Source organism: Arachis ipaensis, chromosome B5, assembly GCF_059453495.1.
Source record: "Arachis ipaensis isolate K30076 ecotype BB chromosome B5, ASM5945349v1, whole genome shotgun sequence".
NCBI classification, from domain to species: domain Eukaryota; kingdom Viridiplantae; phylum Streptophyta; class Magnoliopsida; order Fabales; family Fabaceae; genus Arachis; species Arachis ipaensis.
The window spans coordinates 23314602-23333049 of NC_142440.1; the positions used below are offsets into that span (position 1 = coordinate 23314602).

The following is an 18448-nucleotide window of genomic DNA, read 5'->3' on the forward strand; positions in this document are numbered from 1 at the left end:
GGCAAAATGTTGATTCCAAGCTTCCGCGCCACCCACGCGTAAGCGTGCTTCATCCCAGATGTTCCATCGACGCGTACGCGTCATGTACGCGTGCGCGTCGATTGCAGAACTTCAATTCCAATTTCAAATTTGCTCGAAAACGCTCATTAAGCTAACGTAGCGCTCTCTTTACAACTGAGCGCCAATTACATCCACGGGTACGCATCATGCATGCGTATGCGTGGGTCTTCCAAAATTCTTGGGTAGAGAGCATGGCATTCTTCATTTGAACGCAGCATTACTCTGCATTGCATCTCTTTCTCTTCATTTTTTCACCTGAAATCAACCAAACATGCAATCAAAGTCTCACCAAAATCATAAGGTTTTGCATCATTTATAATAATCACCTAATTCTTGCATAAATCTCATGATTTTGTATAAAATTAATGATGTTTGATTGAATCAAGATAAACATGAAATTCCACTCCAATCACTTACTTATTGTGCAAGAAAGTGCATGAAACCTAATGAAACAAATGAAAATTGCTAGTAAAACTAGCATAAGATGACCTGTCATCACCGATCTACTCAAAATTTAGGAGCTGTAACACCCTAACTTTTAGCACGTCATGATCGTACCAAAAGTGAGGCGTTACTAACCTGTTTTCCTTATTTACTATTTAATATTGAGCCTTTAGTTCGATTTTGTGTTTCAATTTTAAGAACATGCCGGAAACTTGTGCTTTTTATTAATCAAACCCAATCATCAAAGAACACCAAGTAATAATAATCACATAATTATTAAAAATAATAAAAATTGTACAAAAAAAATCAAAAGAAACTTAGATACAATTCTTATCCCTTTGTATAAAAATAAAATCTTAATAACAAAGGCAAGGGAATTCTATGAAAGTAACTCAACACATAACTTAACTCAAACAAAACTAATAACCGTCCGCAGCTTCAAACTGAGTCTTCGAACCTGTGTCACTGAAAGGGTGGAAGATTTTTTGGGTGAGAACAAACCAAACGTTCTCGGTAGGGAATGGGAATGCCGTAAAAGTAATGAAAAAAATGCGAATAATTAAGATACTCAAGAAAACTATAGCTTTATCAAACCTTTTGAGATACTCTTGGTTTTACTTTAGCTAATTAATTACCTCTTTCAAAATCTCTAAACCCAAAACAAATTTTAAATCTAAGACTAGTCACATTAACCATTTCTCAGCCACATAATTAATTCTCAATCAAAACGTCAATTCCTAATCACATTAATACATTCACAAACTAATAGTACAAGCAAGAGATTCAATTCAACATACAGGCAAGTTGCAATAAGACAAACAGCACAATCACAGAAGTAATACAAGCAAACACAATCTAATGTAAATGTGCAAACAACATGATGCATGTCTATTCCTAACGCAGACCATGAGCTCGTGTGTCGGTTGCGTACCCGCTCCCACATTACCCGGGCACGAGTCCCAGATATGGCTTTCCAGATGCATCCAGTGTGCTTATAAGTGTTACGGCTAGGCCGCATACAGTGTGACTTTCAATGTGCTTACATCTGGAAAATTGTTCTCAGTGTGTGGGCGTCCCCACTATACATTTGGCACTAAGGCCCAAACAAAGTCGCATCTGCTCTCCTGTGGCAGACTTTCCTTTAATCAATATATTCCTTTAATCTTTGTTCTCTGCTCTCCTGTGGCAGAGATTCCTTTAATTATCTCTCATTCTTTTACTTTTCGTTCTTCTTCTTTTCTTTGATTTCTTTATGGCGTTGGCCAATTCCTTTCTTTTTTTTCTTTTTCTTTAAACTTTAGTAATAATAATAATAATAATAATAATAATAATAATAATAATAATAATAATAATAATAATAATAATAATAATAATAATAATAATAATAGTTTAATATTATTATTAATAATAATAACAATAAAAATTAATTTAATTTTTGTTTTATCAAATTATTTATTTAGAATAAGTAATAATTAAATTAAACTTCAATAATCATAAAATTTTATTTAATTTTTTTTGTTAAAAAATAGTTTTCTTAAAAATTACATCTCAATATAATATATTAGCTCATAAATAGCTAATTATTTAATTTTCAAAAATTTGGGGTCTTACATCTTATCCCACTTATAAAAATTTTCGTCCTCGAAAATTGCTTTAGATATAAAAAGCCTCATGGTCTTATTTACTTATAAAACAGGGAAAGAGGGCATAACAAGGTACAAAAATCTCAAAACAGGTTTGATGGGTTCGTGTTATGATAATATGGGTGGTGCTCACTGGCTCTTATTCTCTTGACAAATAAAAAAGTTTGCTGTACTCCAACTCGCATATCACTTCGTCTCAAACTCTCTTGAACATCCAACGTCATTCCAACACTTATCTCATATTAAGAATTCTTCAACTTCCATTCCTTTTGAATTCTCATCTCTATCCTCGCTCAACTGTTAACTTTAACTTCCAACAAACTTAATCAAGGTTTTAAACTCACTCGTCATCAAACAACAGTGTAATCAATCGATCTTATTATTTCAAAAACCCTAATATTCTGACACGCACTCAAACACGTCAAGGAATTACACAGGTCACGAAGAAGAATTCAAGATTAGGGACTATGATGTCGAGAATTTAAGAGATAATCAAGAATATGGCCAGATCAAGATATACATTAGACATGAAGTAAAAGAATCAAATTACAATTAGCTTAATTTGAATCGAAACTTTCAAGGTTCAAACCGCTCGAAATTTAAGGATCATGCATTATGCCAAAACAAGCTCAAGATCAGATCAACGAGCACAGGATTCCTGAAGATAAGTATAATCAATGATAAAGACAGATATTTTTGAAAGACTCAAACAAACTCTCAAGAATACAACCAAACAAGATTATGGACGAATAATAAAATACGATCGGAGAATGGTCAAATCAGGGTTCAAGGAAGGAATCTAAGTCAAGGAACTTCAATTAGGGTAATAAAGAAGAAACGATATGCCAACCTAAGCAATGTAAATGAGAATCATAAGTCGAGACCAAGCACGAAAAGCAAATCCTAGCATCCCCGAACCACGTGACTCGCATTATCCATTACCTATCAATTCCAATTCGTCTATAATAACCTATTAACTTTCCCGTACACATAAACCATCAACATTAAGTTGGCCAGACTTAATATCAGCAGATATGCAACGGTAAGCTAACAACGTTAATCAATAGACAGTGATGCATCTAAAACTCAAACTCTTGTCATTAAGACAAGTCCTATTGCATGACAGACACTCAGAGTATGCAGTGAAGCATAGTCAGTCCATTCCCAAGGCTCTAATAGGAATGAACTGCTCTGATACCATAATATAACACCCTAACTTTTAGCACGTCATGATCGTACTAAAAGTGAGGCGTTACTAACCTGTTTTCCTTATTTACTATTTAATATTGAGCCTTTAGTTCGATTTCGCGTTTCAATTTTAAGAACATGCCAGAAACTTGTGCTTTTTATTAATCAAACCCAATCATCAAAGAACACCAAGTAATAATAATCACATAATTATTAATAATAATAAATATTGCACAAAAGAAATCAAAAGAAACTTAGATACAATTCCTATCCCTCTGTATAAAATAAAATCTTAATAACAAAGGAAAGGGAATTCTAGGAAAGCAACTCAACACATAACTTAACTCAAACAAAACTAATAACGATCCGCAGCTTCAAACTGAGTCTTCGAACCTGTGTCACTGAAAGGGTGGAAGATTTTTTGGGTGAGAACAAACCACACGTTCTCAGTAGGGAATGGGAATGTCGTAAAAGTAATGAATAAAATGCAAATAATTAACATACTCAAGGAAACTATAGTTTTATCAAACCTTTTGAAATACTTTTGGTTTTACTTTAGCTAATTAATTACCTCTCTCAAAATCTCTAAACCCAAAACGAATTTTAAATCTAAGACTAGTCACATTAACCATTTCTCAGCCACATAATTAATTCTCAATCAAAACGTCAATTCCTAATCACATTAATATATTTACAAACTAATAGTACAAGCAAGAGATTCAGTTCAACATACAGGCAAGTCGCAATAAGACAAACAACACAATCACAAAGAAATAATACAAGCAAACACAATCTAATGCAAATGTGCAAACAACATGATGCATGTCTATTCCTAATGCAAGCCATGAACTCATGTGTCGGTTGCTTACCCGCTCCTGACATTATCCGGGCACGAGTCCCAGATATGGCTTTCCAGATGCATCCAGTATGCTTATAAGTCTTACGGCTAGGCCGCATACAGTGTGACTTTCAATGTGCTTACATCTGGAAAATAGTTCTCAGTGGCGTCCCCACTATTCACTACAACAAATATGGGCTTTAGCAACGCCAAATTTTGTAATGCCTTAAAACCGTTCTCTTAGATAGTTTTAGATAACGGTTTTTTTGTGTGTTACCAATGAATTCAATTTTTTATTATTTTTTAGCAACAAACTAAAACCGTTCTCTTTGACTATTTTAAAGAACGGTTTTATAACCATTACCAAGATTTATTTTTAAGCAACGGTTTTTTATTGTTGTTTAAATAATTGTACAAAAGAAATGCATAAAAACCGTTGCCAAAATGCTACACTTTAAAACCATTCTATTAGATGGTCTTAGACAACGATTTTTACAGTGTTGATGTTGAAGTTCAATTTTTCATTACGTTATAGCAATAAAATAAAACCATTCTTTTTGACTATTTTAAAGAACGATTTTATAACTACTACAACAATTTTTTATCAAACAATAATTTTTTAATATTATTTAAATAATTATCGAAATTAAAAGATATATATAAAAATAATTATAAATAATCATATAAATTTAAACAATGTTTCTATAAATACTATAATTTATAGAATACTCAAAGCTATTGTTATAAATATATAACACATATTATTTAAAAAAAACAAAATTAAAATACATTTATAATAAATATTATATATTTTTGTTATAAATATATAACAAATATTATTTTAAAAAATAAAATTAAAATAAATTAAAAAATAAAATTATAATAAAATTATAATAAATATTAATATTTTTTTATTTAAACTCCCTCTAAACCCTAACATAACCAAATTTGGAGGAACTCTCTTTACTAAAAATAATTAAATATATACTGAATCTAAAATAATTAGGAGTGATATGTAATTTTTTATAATAATTAAAATTTAAATTAATTAAAATTTTTATATAATATATATTATAATTGGATATTTAGTATATTTAAAATTATTATTTTAATAATTAAAAAATAAAAAAATTATATAATTTAATTTAAATAACTTATATTATGAATAATTTATGATTTAATTTAAATTTTTTATTTTTAAAAAATAAGCTTTTAAGAATGATTAAATTAATTTTTATAAATATTTTGAACTTAAATTAATTAATATTTTTATGTAATTTTATTATAATTAATTATTTTATATAATTTAAAATTAAAATTTTTATAATAAAAAATTATATAATTTAATTTAAATAATTGATATTTTAAATTTAAATGCTATTTAATAAATCATAATTAATATATTTATTTATAATTTAAATTAAAAATAATTATTTTTATTTAATAATATATTAATAAATAATATTTTTAAATAATTTTAAATAAAATATATTTAATTTTAAAATTATTATTGTATTCAATAATTTTATTAAAATATCTATTTTATCTATATTTTATAACTCTTTAACTCTAATGCTAAATTTTTAAATTAAATAAAAAATTCTAGTTCCTAAATTGAAAAACCTAACCTTAGAACTCCACCCTACTGAGAAAAGAGAAACGCAGAGAGAAGAGAGAAAGGTAAACCTCGCGAGGAAGAAGAAGGGAAGGAGAGGGAGAAGAGCGCGCCGGCGTCGCGCCTCACCGCCGTAGAGCCCATCACACGCGTCGCCGCCGTCATGTCACCGTCAATCTGAACCGTGCGAGGGAGAGAGCTGCCGCTGCGGGAAACGCGATGGTGGAGAGGACGCCGCCAGATCTGTGGCGCATGTTCCCTGTCGAGCTCGCCGTCGAAGACGTCACCACCGTCACTGTCGAACCCTAGCCGTCGCAGTCGCCGTCGACGCTGTGGCAGAGAAGGAGGAAGGATGCGCGAACAGAAGAGGGAGAAGGAAGCTGCGAAGCCGTCACCGTTTCTGCTCGGGGTTGTCACTGCTGTTGAAGAAGACGCGTCCGAGAGAGAGAGAACCAGGGGAGTGACGCGCGAAGGATGCTCTGACGGAGAAGGAGGAGAACGAGGCTGTCTCATCGCCAATGATTAGAAGTTGCTACTGTTGATGGGATGAACAGAACGTGAAGAGGGAGGAGAAACTCGTAGAGGAGAGGGAGGTTTTGCCGCCGCATCGCTGGTCACCGGGGAACACCGCCATTGACGCCGGAGAATGCCACTATTGGAGCCACTGTCCGTGCTCGGCCCCTGTTTCTGTTGCTGTTTATGCTGGTTCAGCCATTACCGCCACAACCCGTCTCAAATTTCTTCTAATTTCGACACTCAGAGGTAGGGGATTTATTTTAAAATTAACCGTTTTAATTTATGAATATCATTGAAGTTTAGTGAGTATCTGCAAATAATTTATAAATGTCTTGTGTGATTAATTGGTAGAAATAAGCTTGGTTTGAGGATGTAAAATTTGGATTAGTTTTTGAGATGATGTTCTAGTGTTTCAATTAGTTTATTGAGTTTAGGTTATAGCTGTGAATGTGACTGGTATGATGATGATTACGTGCGTGTGAATTGAAATTTGTTTAGCTCTTGTGTGCATCTTGCAAGGTTGTTTGGGGATGAATGCTTGTCGGAAGTTCTGTTTTTTTTTTTTTTTTTACTTAATAATGTTGTGATTGATGGTTGAATCAAATTATAATGAGTAATTTATGAGATTGAGGCTTGATGAATGATAAATAGATTGAGTTTAGATTTCTAAACTAAGTACCTAAAATTGATTTCTTAACTAAAAGTAGTAATTTTTATGGTTTATAAATAATTTTACAATGAGTGGAACCAAATGGTGATAAAATATGTTGATTATTGAGAACCTGTTTGTTTGATGATTGCTGATCCTTGTAAATTAATTATTATATGTTTTAGGGTGCTGCTACTCTAAATGATTAGAAGATGGTCATTGCTGTTTGAAAAGAGCAATGCATCACAATTGCCTTGTTTGCTTTGAGCTATAAACTATGACTATTCTTCTATTATGGTAAAATCTTTTGGGAAGAACCACATGATTTCATTTTCTTTGGTTTATGAATTGGTTTTGCTTATTATGAATTTTGTTGATTGTTGATTGTTACTATGATGATGTTGGCTTGTTCTGCCATTAGTTACTTTGTTAATTGAATTTTTTTCTTTAATGAGATTTTGTTCTGAGCAATGTTAGGAGAAAATAGTTCTGCTTTGTCATCAGTTCCTACTCTGTCATCTGATGTTGTTCCGTGCTCTCCTCTCCGCTTGCGTCCACTACGCCGTCCCCCACCTCATCCGCTGAGGTTCGGTTACGGTATGTGTTTAGATTAAGGTTATTTTCTGTTATAAATCAAAGAGTTATTTAGCTGAACATGTTCTCTCTATGTAAAAAGTTAAGCATAGAAGTTTTGTTTTAATTCAATTTGGTTTGAAATTAAGCTAAGTTGTTTTATGGAGAATAATGTTAATGTTAATGGTTGTTTCTTAATTGTTGGTTGGTTTATTTTGTTAGCATGTAAAGTGGCTGGGAATTCTAAGTTGATTCTCTCAATGGCCTGAATGACTCAAGTAAAATTGCTGCATTTGATTTTGATGGCCTGAATGACTCAATTAAAAATCTTAGAATTCTGGAGAAGATTGCCCAAATATTCAAAGAGGATTTGAAGTTTGGTGGAGAAGAGCTTTCTGGAAGCGGAATGGAGAGTAAGAATAGACAAGACAATTACGAATTACAGCTACAATAGTTGATAATCCTTGAAGACAGACAGTCCCAGCATGGTGGAATTGACAGCATTTTACTGGGTGTGTCTCCTTTTAACCTTCTCTTGATCATTTCAATTTCTATTTAATTCCTCTGTGTTGACCAGCATTTCAACCTTAGTAGCTTACCTGTAAAGCTGCTTGTTTGAAATGTGATAGACTCTGTCTTCATCCATGATTGATTTACCTTGAACAAGTTAGCACCATTGTATTTTTTTCCTTTTTTTCTTTTGGCACTTTTTTGTTTGTTTGTTGTGCACATAATCTAATCATTTCAATAGAAACAACCTATGAGTATAGAATTTATAGTTCATGTGGGTACTTGAAAACATTCTTCTTTTATCAGTGTGCATAGTCATCGATTTACACTTAGGCTGGTCATAATTTGGCTCTATCTTGAGCTGACAACACTACACTCTTGAAGAATGTTATTTTTTTTATTATGAGACTGTTCTATTTTCATTATGTATTTAGGGGCAACACAAGCTGAGCTTCAGTTGCAATTTGTTTAGTTCTAAACCTTTTCCATTCATATTTAGTCTTGTTTAATCATCTCTTTGCAGTTACATGGAAGAAATAAAAGTTCATGTGCTATCAATTTAATTTAGTGGATAAGATTTCATGTTTAACTGGCTACCGCAATGTGGGGCTGGTGGTCTAAGTTTTCTGCTGTGTGAGAGACTATACTAAGCAAAGCAACTGCTGATGTTGACAAAGGGGTCCATGATGAGACTGGTTTCTTTTAGGTATGTTTGAATAAGTATGCTTGAATCTGAAGTCTAAAATTTGCTATTATATTTATTGCTGCTGTTGGTTTACCTTCTGGTAGTGTCAAAGGAGGGGACAGGAGGGGGAGGTGGGTCTTGTGACCTTATGTGGTGCTTTTAGTGCAAAGAAGTTCTTGGATTTAATATCTTTTATAAATTACAACCTTTTGATTTGATGTATTAAGAAGCTTATTTATTAGCAATGCAAATATTGCTTTTCTTACTGGTTATAACAATCATGCTTGAAAATAACTACACTATGGTTGCTTGATCCTTTTGATGCCTTATTAAGAATTGAATTTGTTAAGTACCTATGTGCTTGTATCTATTGTGCTAGTGATATGTGTTATATGCATGCCATTGTTCTTTATTTTGTATTTTACTGATTCAAAATGCTTCATTTTTTCCCCAGTTAAAAAGCTTGTGTTCCTTGTTGTCTGCAGGTGGTTCTGTTTTTTGAAAATATGGGCTTGGATAAAGAAACTATTGGGAGAATTATTTTTCGCTTCCAGCATTGATAAAACTCTTTAGAGGAAGATTGAATTCCTTTCTAGGGTTGGCGTTTTTTAAGCTTATTTTCCTGGGATAATTAGAAAATATCCGGAATTACTTGTAACCAACACTGATACAACTATATTGTATCCGGAAATTTTTGGTTCACTAAGTATATAAATGTTTATTTTTCTATGGTAAGTGTTCAATTAGTTTTCTTTAGTAGTTTGATTCAAATAGTTTAACCTTGTTTATTGACATTAAATTTTAAAAAAAATAGTTGGAACTAATTTCAATGCAACATGAGAAAACTATTGTAAATAAAGAATAATATAGTTATAAAAAACTGTTGCCAAAAGTCACAAAAGGCAATGGTATTAAAACCGTTGTCAAAGACAGTTACAAAATGACAATGGTATTAAAAATCGTTGCAAAAAAACCACCAAAGGCAACGCTTTTAAACCGTTGTCTTTATGAACAACAAAATTACAACAATTTAAAATCGTTGTCTATCCAGTTACCGTTTTAAACCGTTACGTCATCAAAGAGAATGGTTTTAAACCGTTGCCTATCCAGTAACGGTTCTAAACCATTCTTTAAAAATTGTTGTCAAAACCGTTGTCTATGCTAGTAACTATGGCAACGGTTTTTTGGTTGTCGTTGCCTTAGGTATAAAACCGTTGCCTTTGAGCATTGGTAACGGCCGCATATACCACAGGTCAAAAACCGTTGCCAAAGCGTTGCCTAAAGTTTTAGGAACGGTTTTCTGATCTATGACAACGGTTTTTGACCGTTGCGAAAACCCTTATTTGTTGTAGTGTATACATTTGGCACTAAGGCCCAAACAAAGTCGCATCTGCTCTCCTGTGGTAGACATTCCTTTAATCAATGTATTCCTTTAATCTTTGTTCTCTGTGCTCTCTTGTGGCAGAGATTCCTTTAATTATCTATCATTTCTTTACTTTTCGTTCTTCTTCTTTTCTTTGATTTCTTTATGGCATTGGCCAATTCCTTTCTTTTTTTTCTTTTTCTTTAAGCTTTAATAATAATAATAATAATAATAATAATAATAATAATAATAATAATAATAATAATAATAATAATAATAGTTTAATATTATTATTAATAATAATAACAATAAAAATTAATTTAATTTACTTTTTGTTTTATCAAATTATTGTTTGATAAATAATTTAAATTTAATAGAATAAGTAATAATTAAATTAAACTTCAACAATCATAAAATTTTATTTAATTATTTTTGTTAAAAAATAATTTTCTTAAAAATTACATCTCAATATAATATATTAGCTCATAAATAGCTAATTATTTAATTTTCAAAAATCTGGGGTCTTACAGGAGCAGTGGTAGATACTTTGCATGGGCATATGTTGTTGACTTATCCACGAAGAGGGTGGTACCTAGTAGACAGAAGATGTGACACCTAATGTACCGCTGAATTGACTCTTATGTGTCTAAAGGTTGTGTGTCTCTAATATGGCAAACTCATGCAAGCTTTATGTAGCTTTTAGAAGAACTACTCACGATAGGTTCGCTGCCAAAAATGGCCAGACTCTAGGTGACCAAGAAGTATTGACTGCTATTAGTCCAACCTGTCACAATCTCTGATCTCTATCAATCAGTAGGTCGAATATGTGTAACACGTCCTCGAGTGTTACTATAACCTCACCAACTGGCAATACAAATGTATGGGTCTCTGGCCGCCATCTTTCCACAAGAGCAAATAGCATCGTGGAATGCCCTCTGATCACTCCAACTCTCGAGAGCTAGTAGAATTTCGTGATTCGTAAGGCTTGTTCAACCGTCGGATGCCACATCTCCGACTGGTCAAGTTTACGGGATAAAAGATTCTTATTAGCCTGGTACAAGACAATTGAAAATAAAAAACAACAAAACTATTATATAATATTTCAAAAATTAAAATGAAAATTAACTCCACTTTCATAAAATACAAATAAATAAATAAATAATATCAAATTTGAAACAATAATACAAAAATAACTACAAAAACAAAAATAAAAATAATTATAGATAATTTGCATTATTATTTATATTAATTATTAAAATTAAAAAATACAAATTACAACAAAATAAAAATAACATTAAAATGGAAATAAAAAATAATTATATCAAATTCAAAAAATTACATTTATTTTAAGTTTATGTTATTTATTAAAATTAATAACTACCAACTAGTACAAAATACAAATATTATAACATAAAAGAAAATCAAAAGTAAAAAATTTGAAATTTTTTATATCCATTTATATTATTCATAACAGAAGATAAAAAAATACTTATACAAATTAGAATATAATAATAATAATAATTTTATAACAGAAAATCAAAACATAATTACACTAACAATAATACATTTTAAATACAAATTAAAACTCTAAATTAACAAAAATACTAAACTTACATAATTAGGCTATCCCAAATAATTAATAATGTGATCTTCTGCAGACATATAATCATGTACCATTTTTGCAAGCAACACACTAGTCACTCTCAATCTCACTCTCACAAAAAATATCACCTTCTTTCCTCTCAATAACAATCAAAATCCAGGTTCAAAGGATTTTTAATGAAAATGAAACAACGAGGCCTTCTCCCCTCCCCCTTTTAAAGGCTCCAACGCGTTAAATGCATAGCCTTCCCGGAACATGGATATTGGATGCATGGAGACCAACCTGTCAAGTGATCAATATGTAGGGTGCGTGTTGTCCAAGGGAACGACACATGGCTGGGAGACGCTGACAAAGGTGCATCGAAATTAAGGTGGAAATCTTTGCTCTTGCAACACGGATGGTGCGTGTTAGCTGCATGCATGACATGTGGCTGGGGACGTTGACAAAAGTGCATCGAAATCAAGCTGAGAATCCCTACTCATACAACACGGATGGTGTGTGTTGGCTGCATTGCGACACGTGGCCAGGAATCCCTGCAAAAGGTGCATTGGAACCACGCGAGGAATCTCTGCAAATTCAACACGCAGAGTGCATGATGACCGGGCTTGACACGTGGAGAATTTCTGTGAATTTCTGCTGAGAATTTCTGCAAAAAGTAATACGTTGCATGCGTGTTAAAGCAGTATACAAAATAATTTCTGACACATTCACATTCCTGCAAAATACTCCAAACCTCAAAATTAAACAAAATCACATATCTCTTCATATATAAAATAATTTCTGCTTTAAAAAAATATTATCTTTTTACAAAATGATATTTATTTCTAATAAGTTGTCTCTTAAATTTTTTTTTGTTAAAATAAAAACCGATAATCATCCTTGATTAGTGTGTTAAATTTAAATTATACACCTTGGGTATAAACTATGGTTGCTAGATAATGAATGATATATACTTGAGATTTTTCTGATCTATTGCTATATTGATGTTTTTTATATTATGTTTATATCTTTTTTTTTCCTTTTTTATAATCTACACATAATATTTCAAGTTATCTATATAATTTTTTCTTGATATTATTTAATGCAACTAAGATCTTTTTTCCTAACTAATAAGTACTGCTATCCATACAAGTCTTTTTGGCATACAAGTCATACAAGTTAATCCTAACCCAACAAAATCCACTTACATAACGTGCCCGTAAAATCATGTTGTTCTTCTTTGTATCCAGCGTTCCTCCTCCTCCTCCTCCTCTTTCTTCTTTTTCTTCTTCTCCTTCTTCTTTGTATTTCTCCTCCTTTTTCTTCATGTGTTTCATCTTCATGGTCATTTTTTTATTACTGTTGTTGTTGCATTTTTTTCCCTCTTTATTTTTTTCTTCTTTGTTTGATTTTTTTCTCCCAAGAAGAATTATGAGAACATGAAATAAGAAGATGAAGAAGAAGAAGTAGCAGAAGATGAGGAGGAGGAAGAGGAAGAGGAAGAGTTTTGAATTATGCAGAACTTTTCAGCACACATACACCGAAAATTCTTAAATAATACACTCAAATATCTTCGTGTTACACCCAAATATCTTCGCGTTACAATCGAATTTGCTGCAAATACAGAAAAATATTTCCTCTAATGCTGCATTTTTTCTTCTTTTTTTCTTTATTTCTTTCTTTCTTTTAGTTAAATGAATGTAAGTTCGTCATCTTTTAAGTAATTTTGCAGTATTATGTGTTTCTTCTTCTTCTTTGTTTGATTTTTTTGTTTTTATTCTTGTTAAGAGAGTAAAACAAGAAGAAACTTGAGAAGGTAAAACAAAAAGAAAAAGATGAATAAGAAAAAAAGAAGATGGTGATGATGATGAAAAAAAGAAGAAGCAGCAGTAGAAGATGAGGAGGAAGAAGAGTAAGAGTTTTGAATTATGCAGAACTTATCAGCACACATACACCGAAAATTCTTAAACAATACACTCAAATATTTTCGTCTTACACCAAAATTTGCTGCAAGTACAGAAAAATATTCCCTCTAACACTGCATTTGTTTTTCTTCTTCTTTTTTTCTTTATTTCTTTCTTGCTTTTAGTTGAATGAATGTAAGTTCATCACTTTCCAAGTAATTTTGTACCATTATGTATTTCTTCTTCTTTGTTTGATTTTTTTATTTTTATTCTTGTTAAGAGAGTAAAATAAGAAGAAACTTAAGAAGATAAAACAAGAAAAAAAATGAATATGAAAAAGAAGAAGAAGAAAAAGAAGAAGAAGAAGAAGAAGAAGAAGAAGAAGAAGAAGAAGAAGAAGAAGAAGAAGATGATGATGATGATGATGATGATGATGATGATTCTGACAAAAGAAGAAGAAGCAGCAGAAGATGAGGAGGAGGGAGAAGAGTTTTGAATTATGCAGAACTTATCAGCACACATACACCAAAAATTCTTAAACAATACACTCAAATATCTTTGTATTACACCCAAATATCTGTGTTACGTCCAAATACAGAAAAATATTTTCTTTAATGCAAAACTTTTACATTACATTCAATTCAAACCATCAACGATGAACAAAAATTTTACAAACAAAAATAACATTATTCACCTACAAAATCATAAACTACTAATAAAAATATTAACTAGAATCGAACCACACCTCAGCCACTTGATTGGATTGAAAACAATAATCAATTTTATTCTGGTTCAATTGACAATTTGAACTTGAATTATTCATTATCTTAAACAACGAGATAACTGATGATGGAAGAGAAGGAAGAAAAGGAAGGACGAGAAGAAATTCTAATCAAAAAAGAGGGAGAAAAAGGAGGAGGAGGAGGAGGAGGTGGTGGTGGTGTTGGTGACGACGATAACGAAAGAAAAAAATAACGAAAAAGAAGAAGAACGTGCAGCAAGAAGAAGAAGAAGAACATGCAGTAATGATACGAAGAAGAACGCGTGCACGTAAATATAAATAACTTGTATAAATTTGTATCAAAAAATAATTTATATGTGAAGAATAAATGTAAATTAATCTTGTTCTTTTGAGATCTAAAAATAACACGTTATCATACAAATGCACGGGCTACTATACTAGTATATATATATAAGAGGAAGAGGGTCTATGTACATCTCAATCAACAAAAGGTGCATGCATGATGCCTGATGTATGAATGGGTGATTTAATTTCTTTATATATAATATATATATTCTTACTGTTTGACGAGTGACTTGTTATGTATGATTTCTGTTGAAAAACTTGATATATCAATTAATAGAAATTAATAAATAAATTGATTTTTTAAAAATAATGTTAGATAAATAATTAAAATACAACCAAAACCACATATATTAAAAAAAAAAAAAAAAAAGCAGCCACTCGTTTAGATAGCATTATTATTTTATCAAAAACGTCTATATGGTTTATGATGATCATTGTTAATTAAAAAGGAATGCATAATCATTGGATTCGTTCTTTAATCTAATCATCAATTGAATATAACGAAGAATTCATATAATTTATACTATTTACAAATATTATCAACATACAAGAATATTATATTTTGAGTAATTTACTTAATATACTAAAACTGGATTTTCTCCCGACTAATGAAGATGAGGTGTCGATCCCTCGGGATTCTATTTTCCCTCCAAAATGAATATACTATTCTCTATTCTAAATTATTTTATACAAAATATCTTTATTATAATTATATTATAACTAATATTTAATGAATAATACATAATTATACTAATTTAGGAACATATCTTCATTATAATTATATCAAATCAATATTTAATGCATTATTAACCTACTTATCAATTATCAATTAAAAATACTTTTAATAATAATAATAATAATAATAATAATAATAATAATAATAATAATAATAATAATAATAATAATAATAATAATAATAATATATGATAATGATATGATAATGACACCGATCATGGTAATCATGATAAGAATATTTGATTCTAATCATAAAATGATCAAATCTTATGATATTAATAACGCACATTGATTTTAAATATTTTTACTCATTTTAATTATATTAATTTCAAAAATATTGATATAGTTCTAATTCTTATTCATTATCCAATAATAATAATAATAATAATAATAATAATAATAATAATAATAATAATAATAACTTGAAAAACTGTATATAATCTATTTCAATTACCCATGTATTATTATTAAAATTCTATATGTTCCTAAATATAAGTCTTGAAAAATACGATATGGCACGGGCTATTAGTGTAGAGTTGTTTAGGTTTGTTTAGGAAGATATAATAGAATTTATATTTCTAAATCTACTTAATATACTAAAACTGGATTTTCTCACAACTAATGGAAGTGAGGTGTCGATTTCTCATTAATCTATTTTTCCGCCAAAATGAATGCACTATTTTTGCTTCTAAATTTATTTTATAAAAATATCTTTATTATAATTATACTATAATTAGCATTTAAGTAATAGTACATATTATACTAATTTAAAAAATATCTTTATTATAGTTATATAAAATCAATATTTAATGCATTATTAAACTACTTATCAATTATCAATCAAAAATATTTTTAATCATTTTAATAATAATAATAATAATAATAATAATAATAATAATAATAATATGATAATGGCACCGGTTATTAATAACCAATTTATATTTCTCTAAATAAATTTATTTTAAAAAAAATATCTTTATTATAATTATATTACAATATTACAATTAATATTTAATGAATAATGCACAATTATACTAATTTAAGAAAATATCTTTATTATCTATCTATTTATTCTATCTATTCTATTATATAAAAATAAGATTTTTACACTTAATAACAGAACTGATGTGACATGCTCTTAATGTAAGACTCCTAATTTTTTAAAAAATTAAATAATTAATTATTTATGAACAAATATATTATATTAAAACGTAGGTTTTATTATTAATAATATTAAACTATTATTATTATTATTATTATTATTATTATTATTATTATTAAAAAAGTTTAAAAGAAAAAAAAAGTTAAACGTAGATATTTATATATGCCTGCATATATAAGGACACATGCACCTTAGTCATCATATAATTCCATTTCCTTTTCTTTACTTTACCGAAAACCAAAAGGAAAAAGAAAAAGAAAAAGAAAAAGAAAAAGAAAAAGAAGGAAACGTGGACTAGGTGCATGAATATATATATGTGTAACTTGACACCTAATGAATCTTTTATATCCACAAGTCACCATTAGCCTTAACTATCTTCATTTTCTTTCACTCAACACCGAACATAAACCCAAAGAAAAGAAAAAGAAAGGCCGAGAGAGAATGTGATGCTTCCATGGAACCGTGAGTTTCTGACTCTAATTTCTTGCAATCCGTAACTCCAATAAAAAATATAGTTCGGTAAAAATGTTCATATTCTTTTTCTCTACGCGTTGGCGTTATTTTTGTCTGGTAAAAGTTGACGGTGACGTAGCTCCTCTTCTCCTTGAGTTCGGCTAACTGGAGTTCTAAGAAGCACAGACGATTTCTAACGCTTTCTTCTTCAGCAGCTCAATCAAAAAGCTTTTCCGGAGCTTTTGAGGATTTTGGTTCCGTACGAAGGTAGGGAATTTTATTTTGAAATTAACTGTTTGAAACTATGAATGTCATGGAAGTCTAGTGAGTATTTGTAAATAATTTAAGATTATTTGGAATGACTGAATGATGAATTTGATGAATATGTATTTGATTTCTTGATTGAAAATAGGTTGAAAATGGTTCAGTTGGGACCGAAAAGAGTGGCTAAGCCCGAGTTTTAGGGAAAGTGCTGTCAAAATTTTATAAAATCTGAGGTTTTATTTGAAAAGTTATTTTAAAAGATTTGGTTTTAGAAAATTAAATTATTTGAGATTTATTTAGTTGAGAAAATGTGTGTTCTATTTTAAAAAAAAAAAAACTCGATTTATTAAAGAAAAATATCATGTTTTAAATCCAATTTTGTAAGGAGAGATTTTGTTTTAAGTGTTGTTTTGAGTTCGGTTTTTTAAGAAAAGGAATCTTTGTCACAGGAGAGCAGGGAACAAGAATTTAAAGAATATATTAACTAAAAGGATCTCTGCCACAGGAGAGCCACTACAAAAAAAAGGGTTAAAATGGCGGTTTTTTAAGGTAATTACGGCGGTTACAACCGCCATTATTACCGAAAATGGCGCCCCCAAGAAACGCCGGAATTCTGGGCGCCATTCTGGTTATTACGGCGGTTTTTTTGAAAACCGCCGTAATAACCAGTGGATAATACGGCGGTTTTTGGACGGTTAAAATGGCGGTTTTTAACTGCCATTTTAACCAAATAAAACGGCGGTTTTGTGGTTGTTTAAAATGGCGGTTTGTAACCGCCGTTTTTACCTGGATTTAATGGCATCTTCTCGTTTAAAATGGCGGTTTATAACCGCCGTTTTTACCTGGGTTTAATGGCATCTTCTCGTTTAAAATGGCGTTTCTAACCGCCGTTTTTACCTGGGTTTAATGGCATCCTTCTCATTAAAAATGACATTTATAACCGCTGTTTTTACCAGTATTTAATGGCATCATTTTTGTTTAAAATTGCATTTTTTAACTGCCATTTTTACCAGAATATAATGGCACCATTTTTGTTTAAAATGGCATTTTTAGCTGTTGTTTTTACCTAATTGCAATTTTATACTTTTTAAAATGAGATTGAAACTATGTATTTAAAGTGACATTTTTAGAACTCAAATTTTAAAATCTCATAATAACTAAAAAGCATAACCTTGAA

General features: G+C 30.3%; 1 protein-coding gene across 1 annotated transcript; it reads left to right on the forward strand.

Annotated features, from left to right (window-relative positions):
* The first annotated feature begins 6007 nt into the window (after positions 1-6007).
* LOC148563598 (uncharacterized) lies at positions 6008-7795 on the forward strand. Its single transcript, XM_088486870.1, has 4 exons — positions 6008-6085; positions 6343-6550; positions 7431-7550; positions 7749-7795. The coding sequence occupies exons 1-4, from the start codon at positions 6008-6010 to the stop codon at positions 7793-7795; spliced, it is 453 nt and encodes a 150-aa protein (XP_088342996.1).
* The last annotated feature ends 10653 nt before the right edge of the window (positions 7796-18448 follow it).

Bases quoted from the DNA above. Each gene is read 5' to 3' on its own strand.
- LOC148563598 (XM_088486870.1), top strand. From the start codon at position 6,008: ATGGTGGAGAGGACGCCGCCAGATCTGTGGCGCATGTTCCCTGTCGAG. The intron at 6,086-6,342 runs GTCGAACCCTAG...TGGGATGAACAG, and splicing joins AAGACGTCACCACCGTCACT to AACGTGAAGAGGGAGGAGAA. The intron at 6,551-7,430 runs GTAGGGGATTTA...GAGCAATGTTAG, and splicing joins TCTAATTTCGACACTCAGAG to GAGAAAATAGTTCTGCTTTG.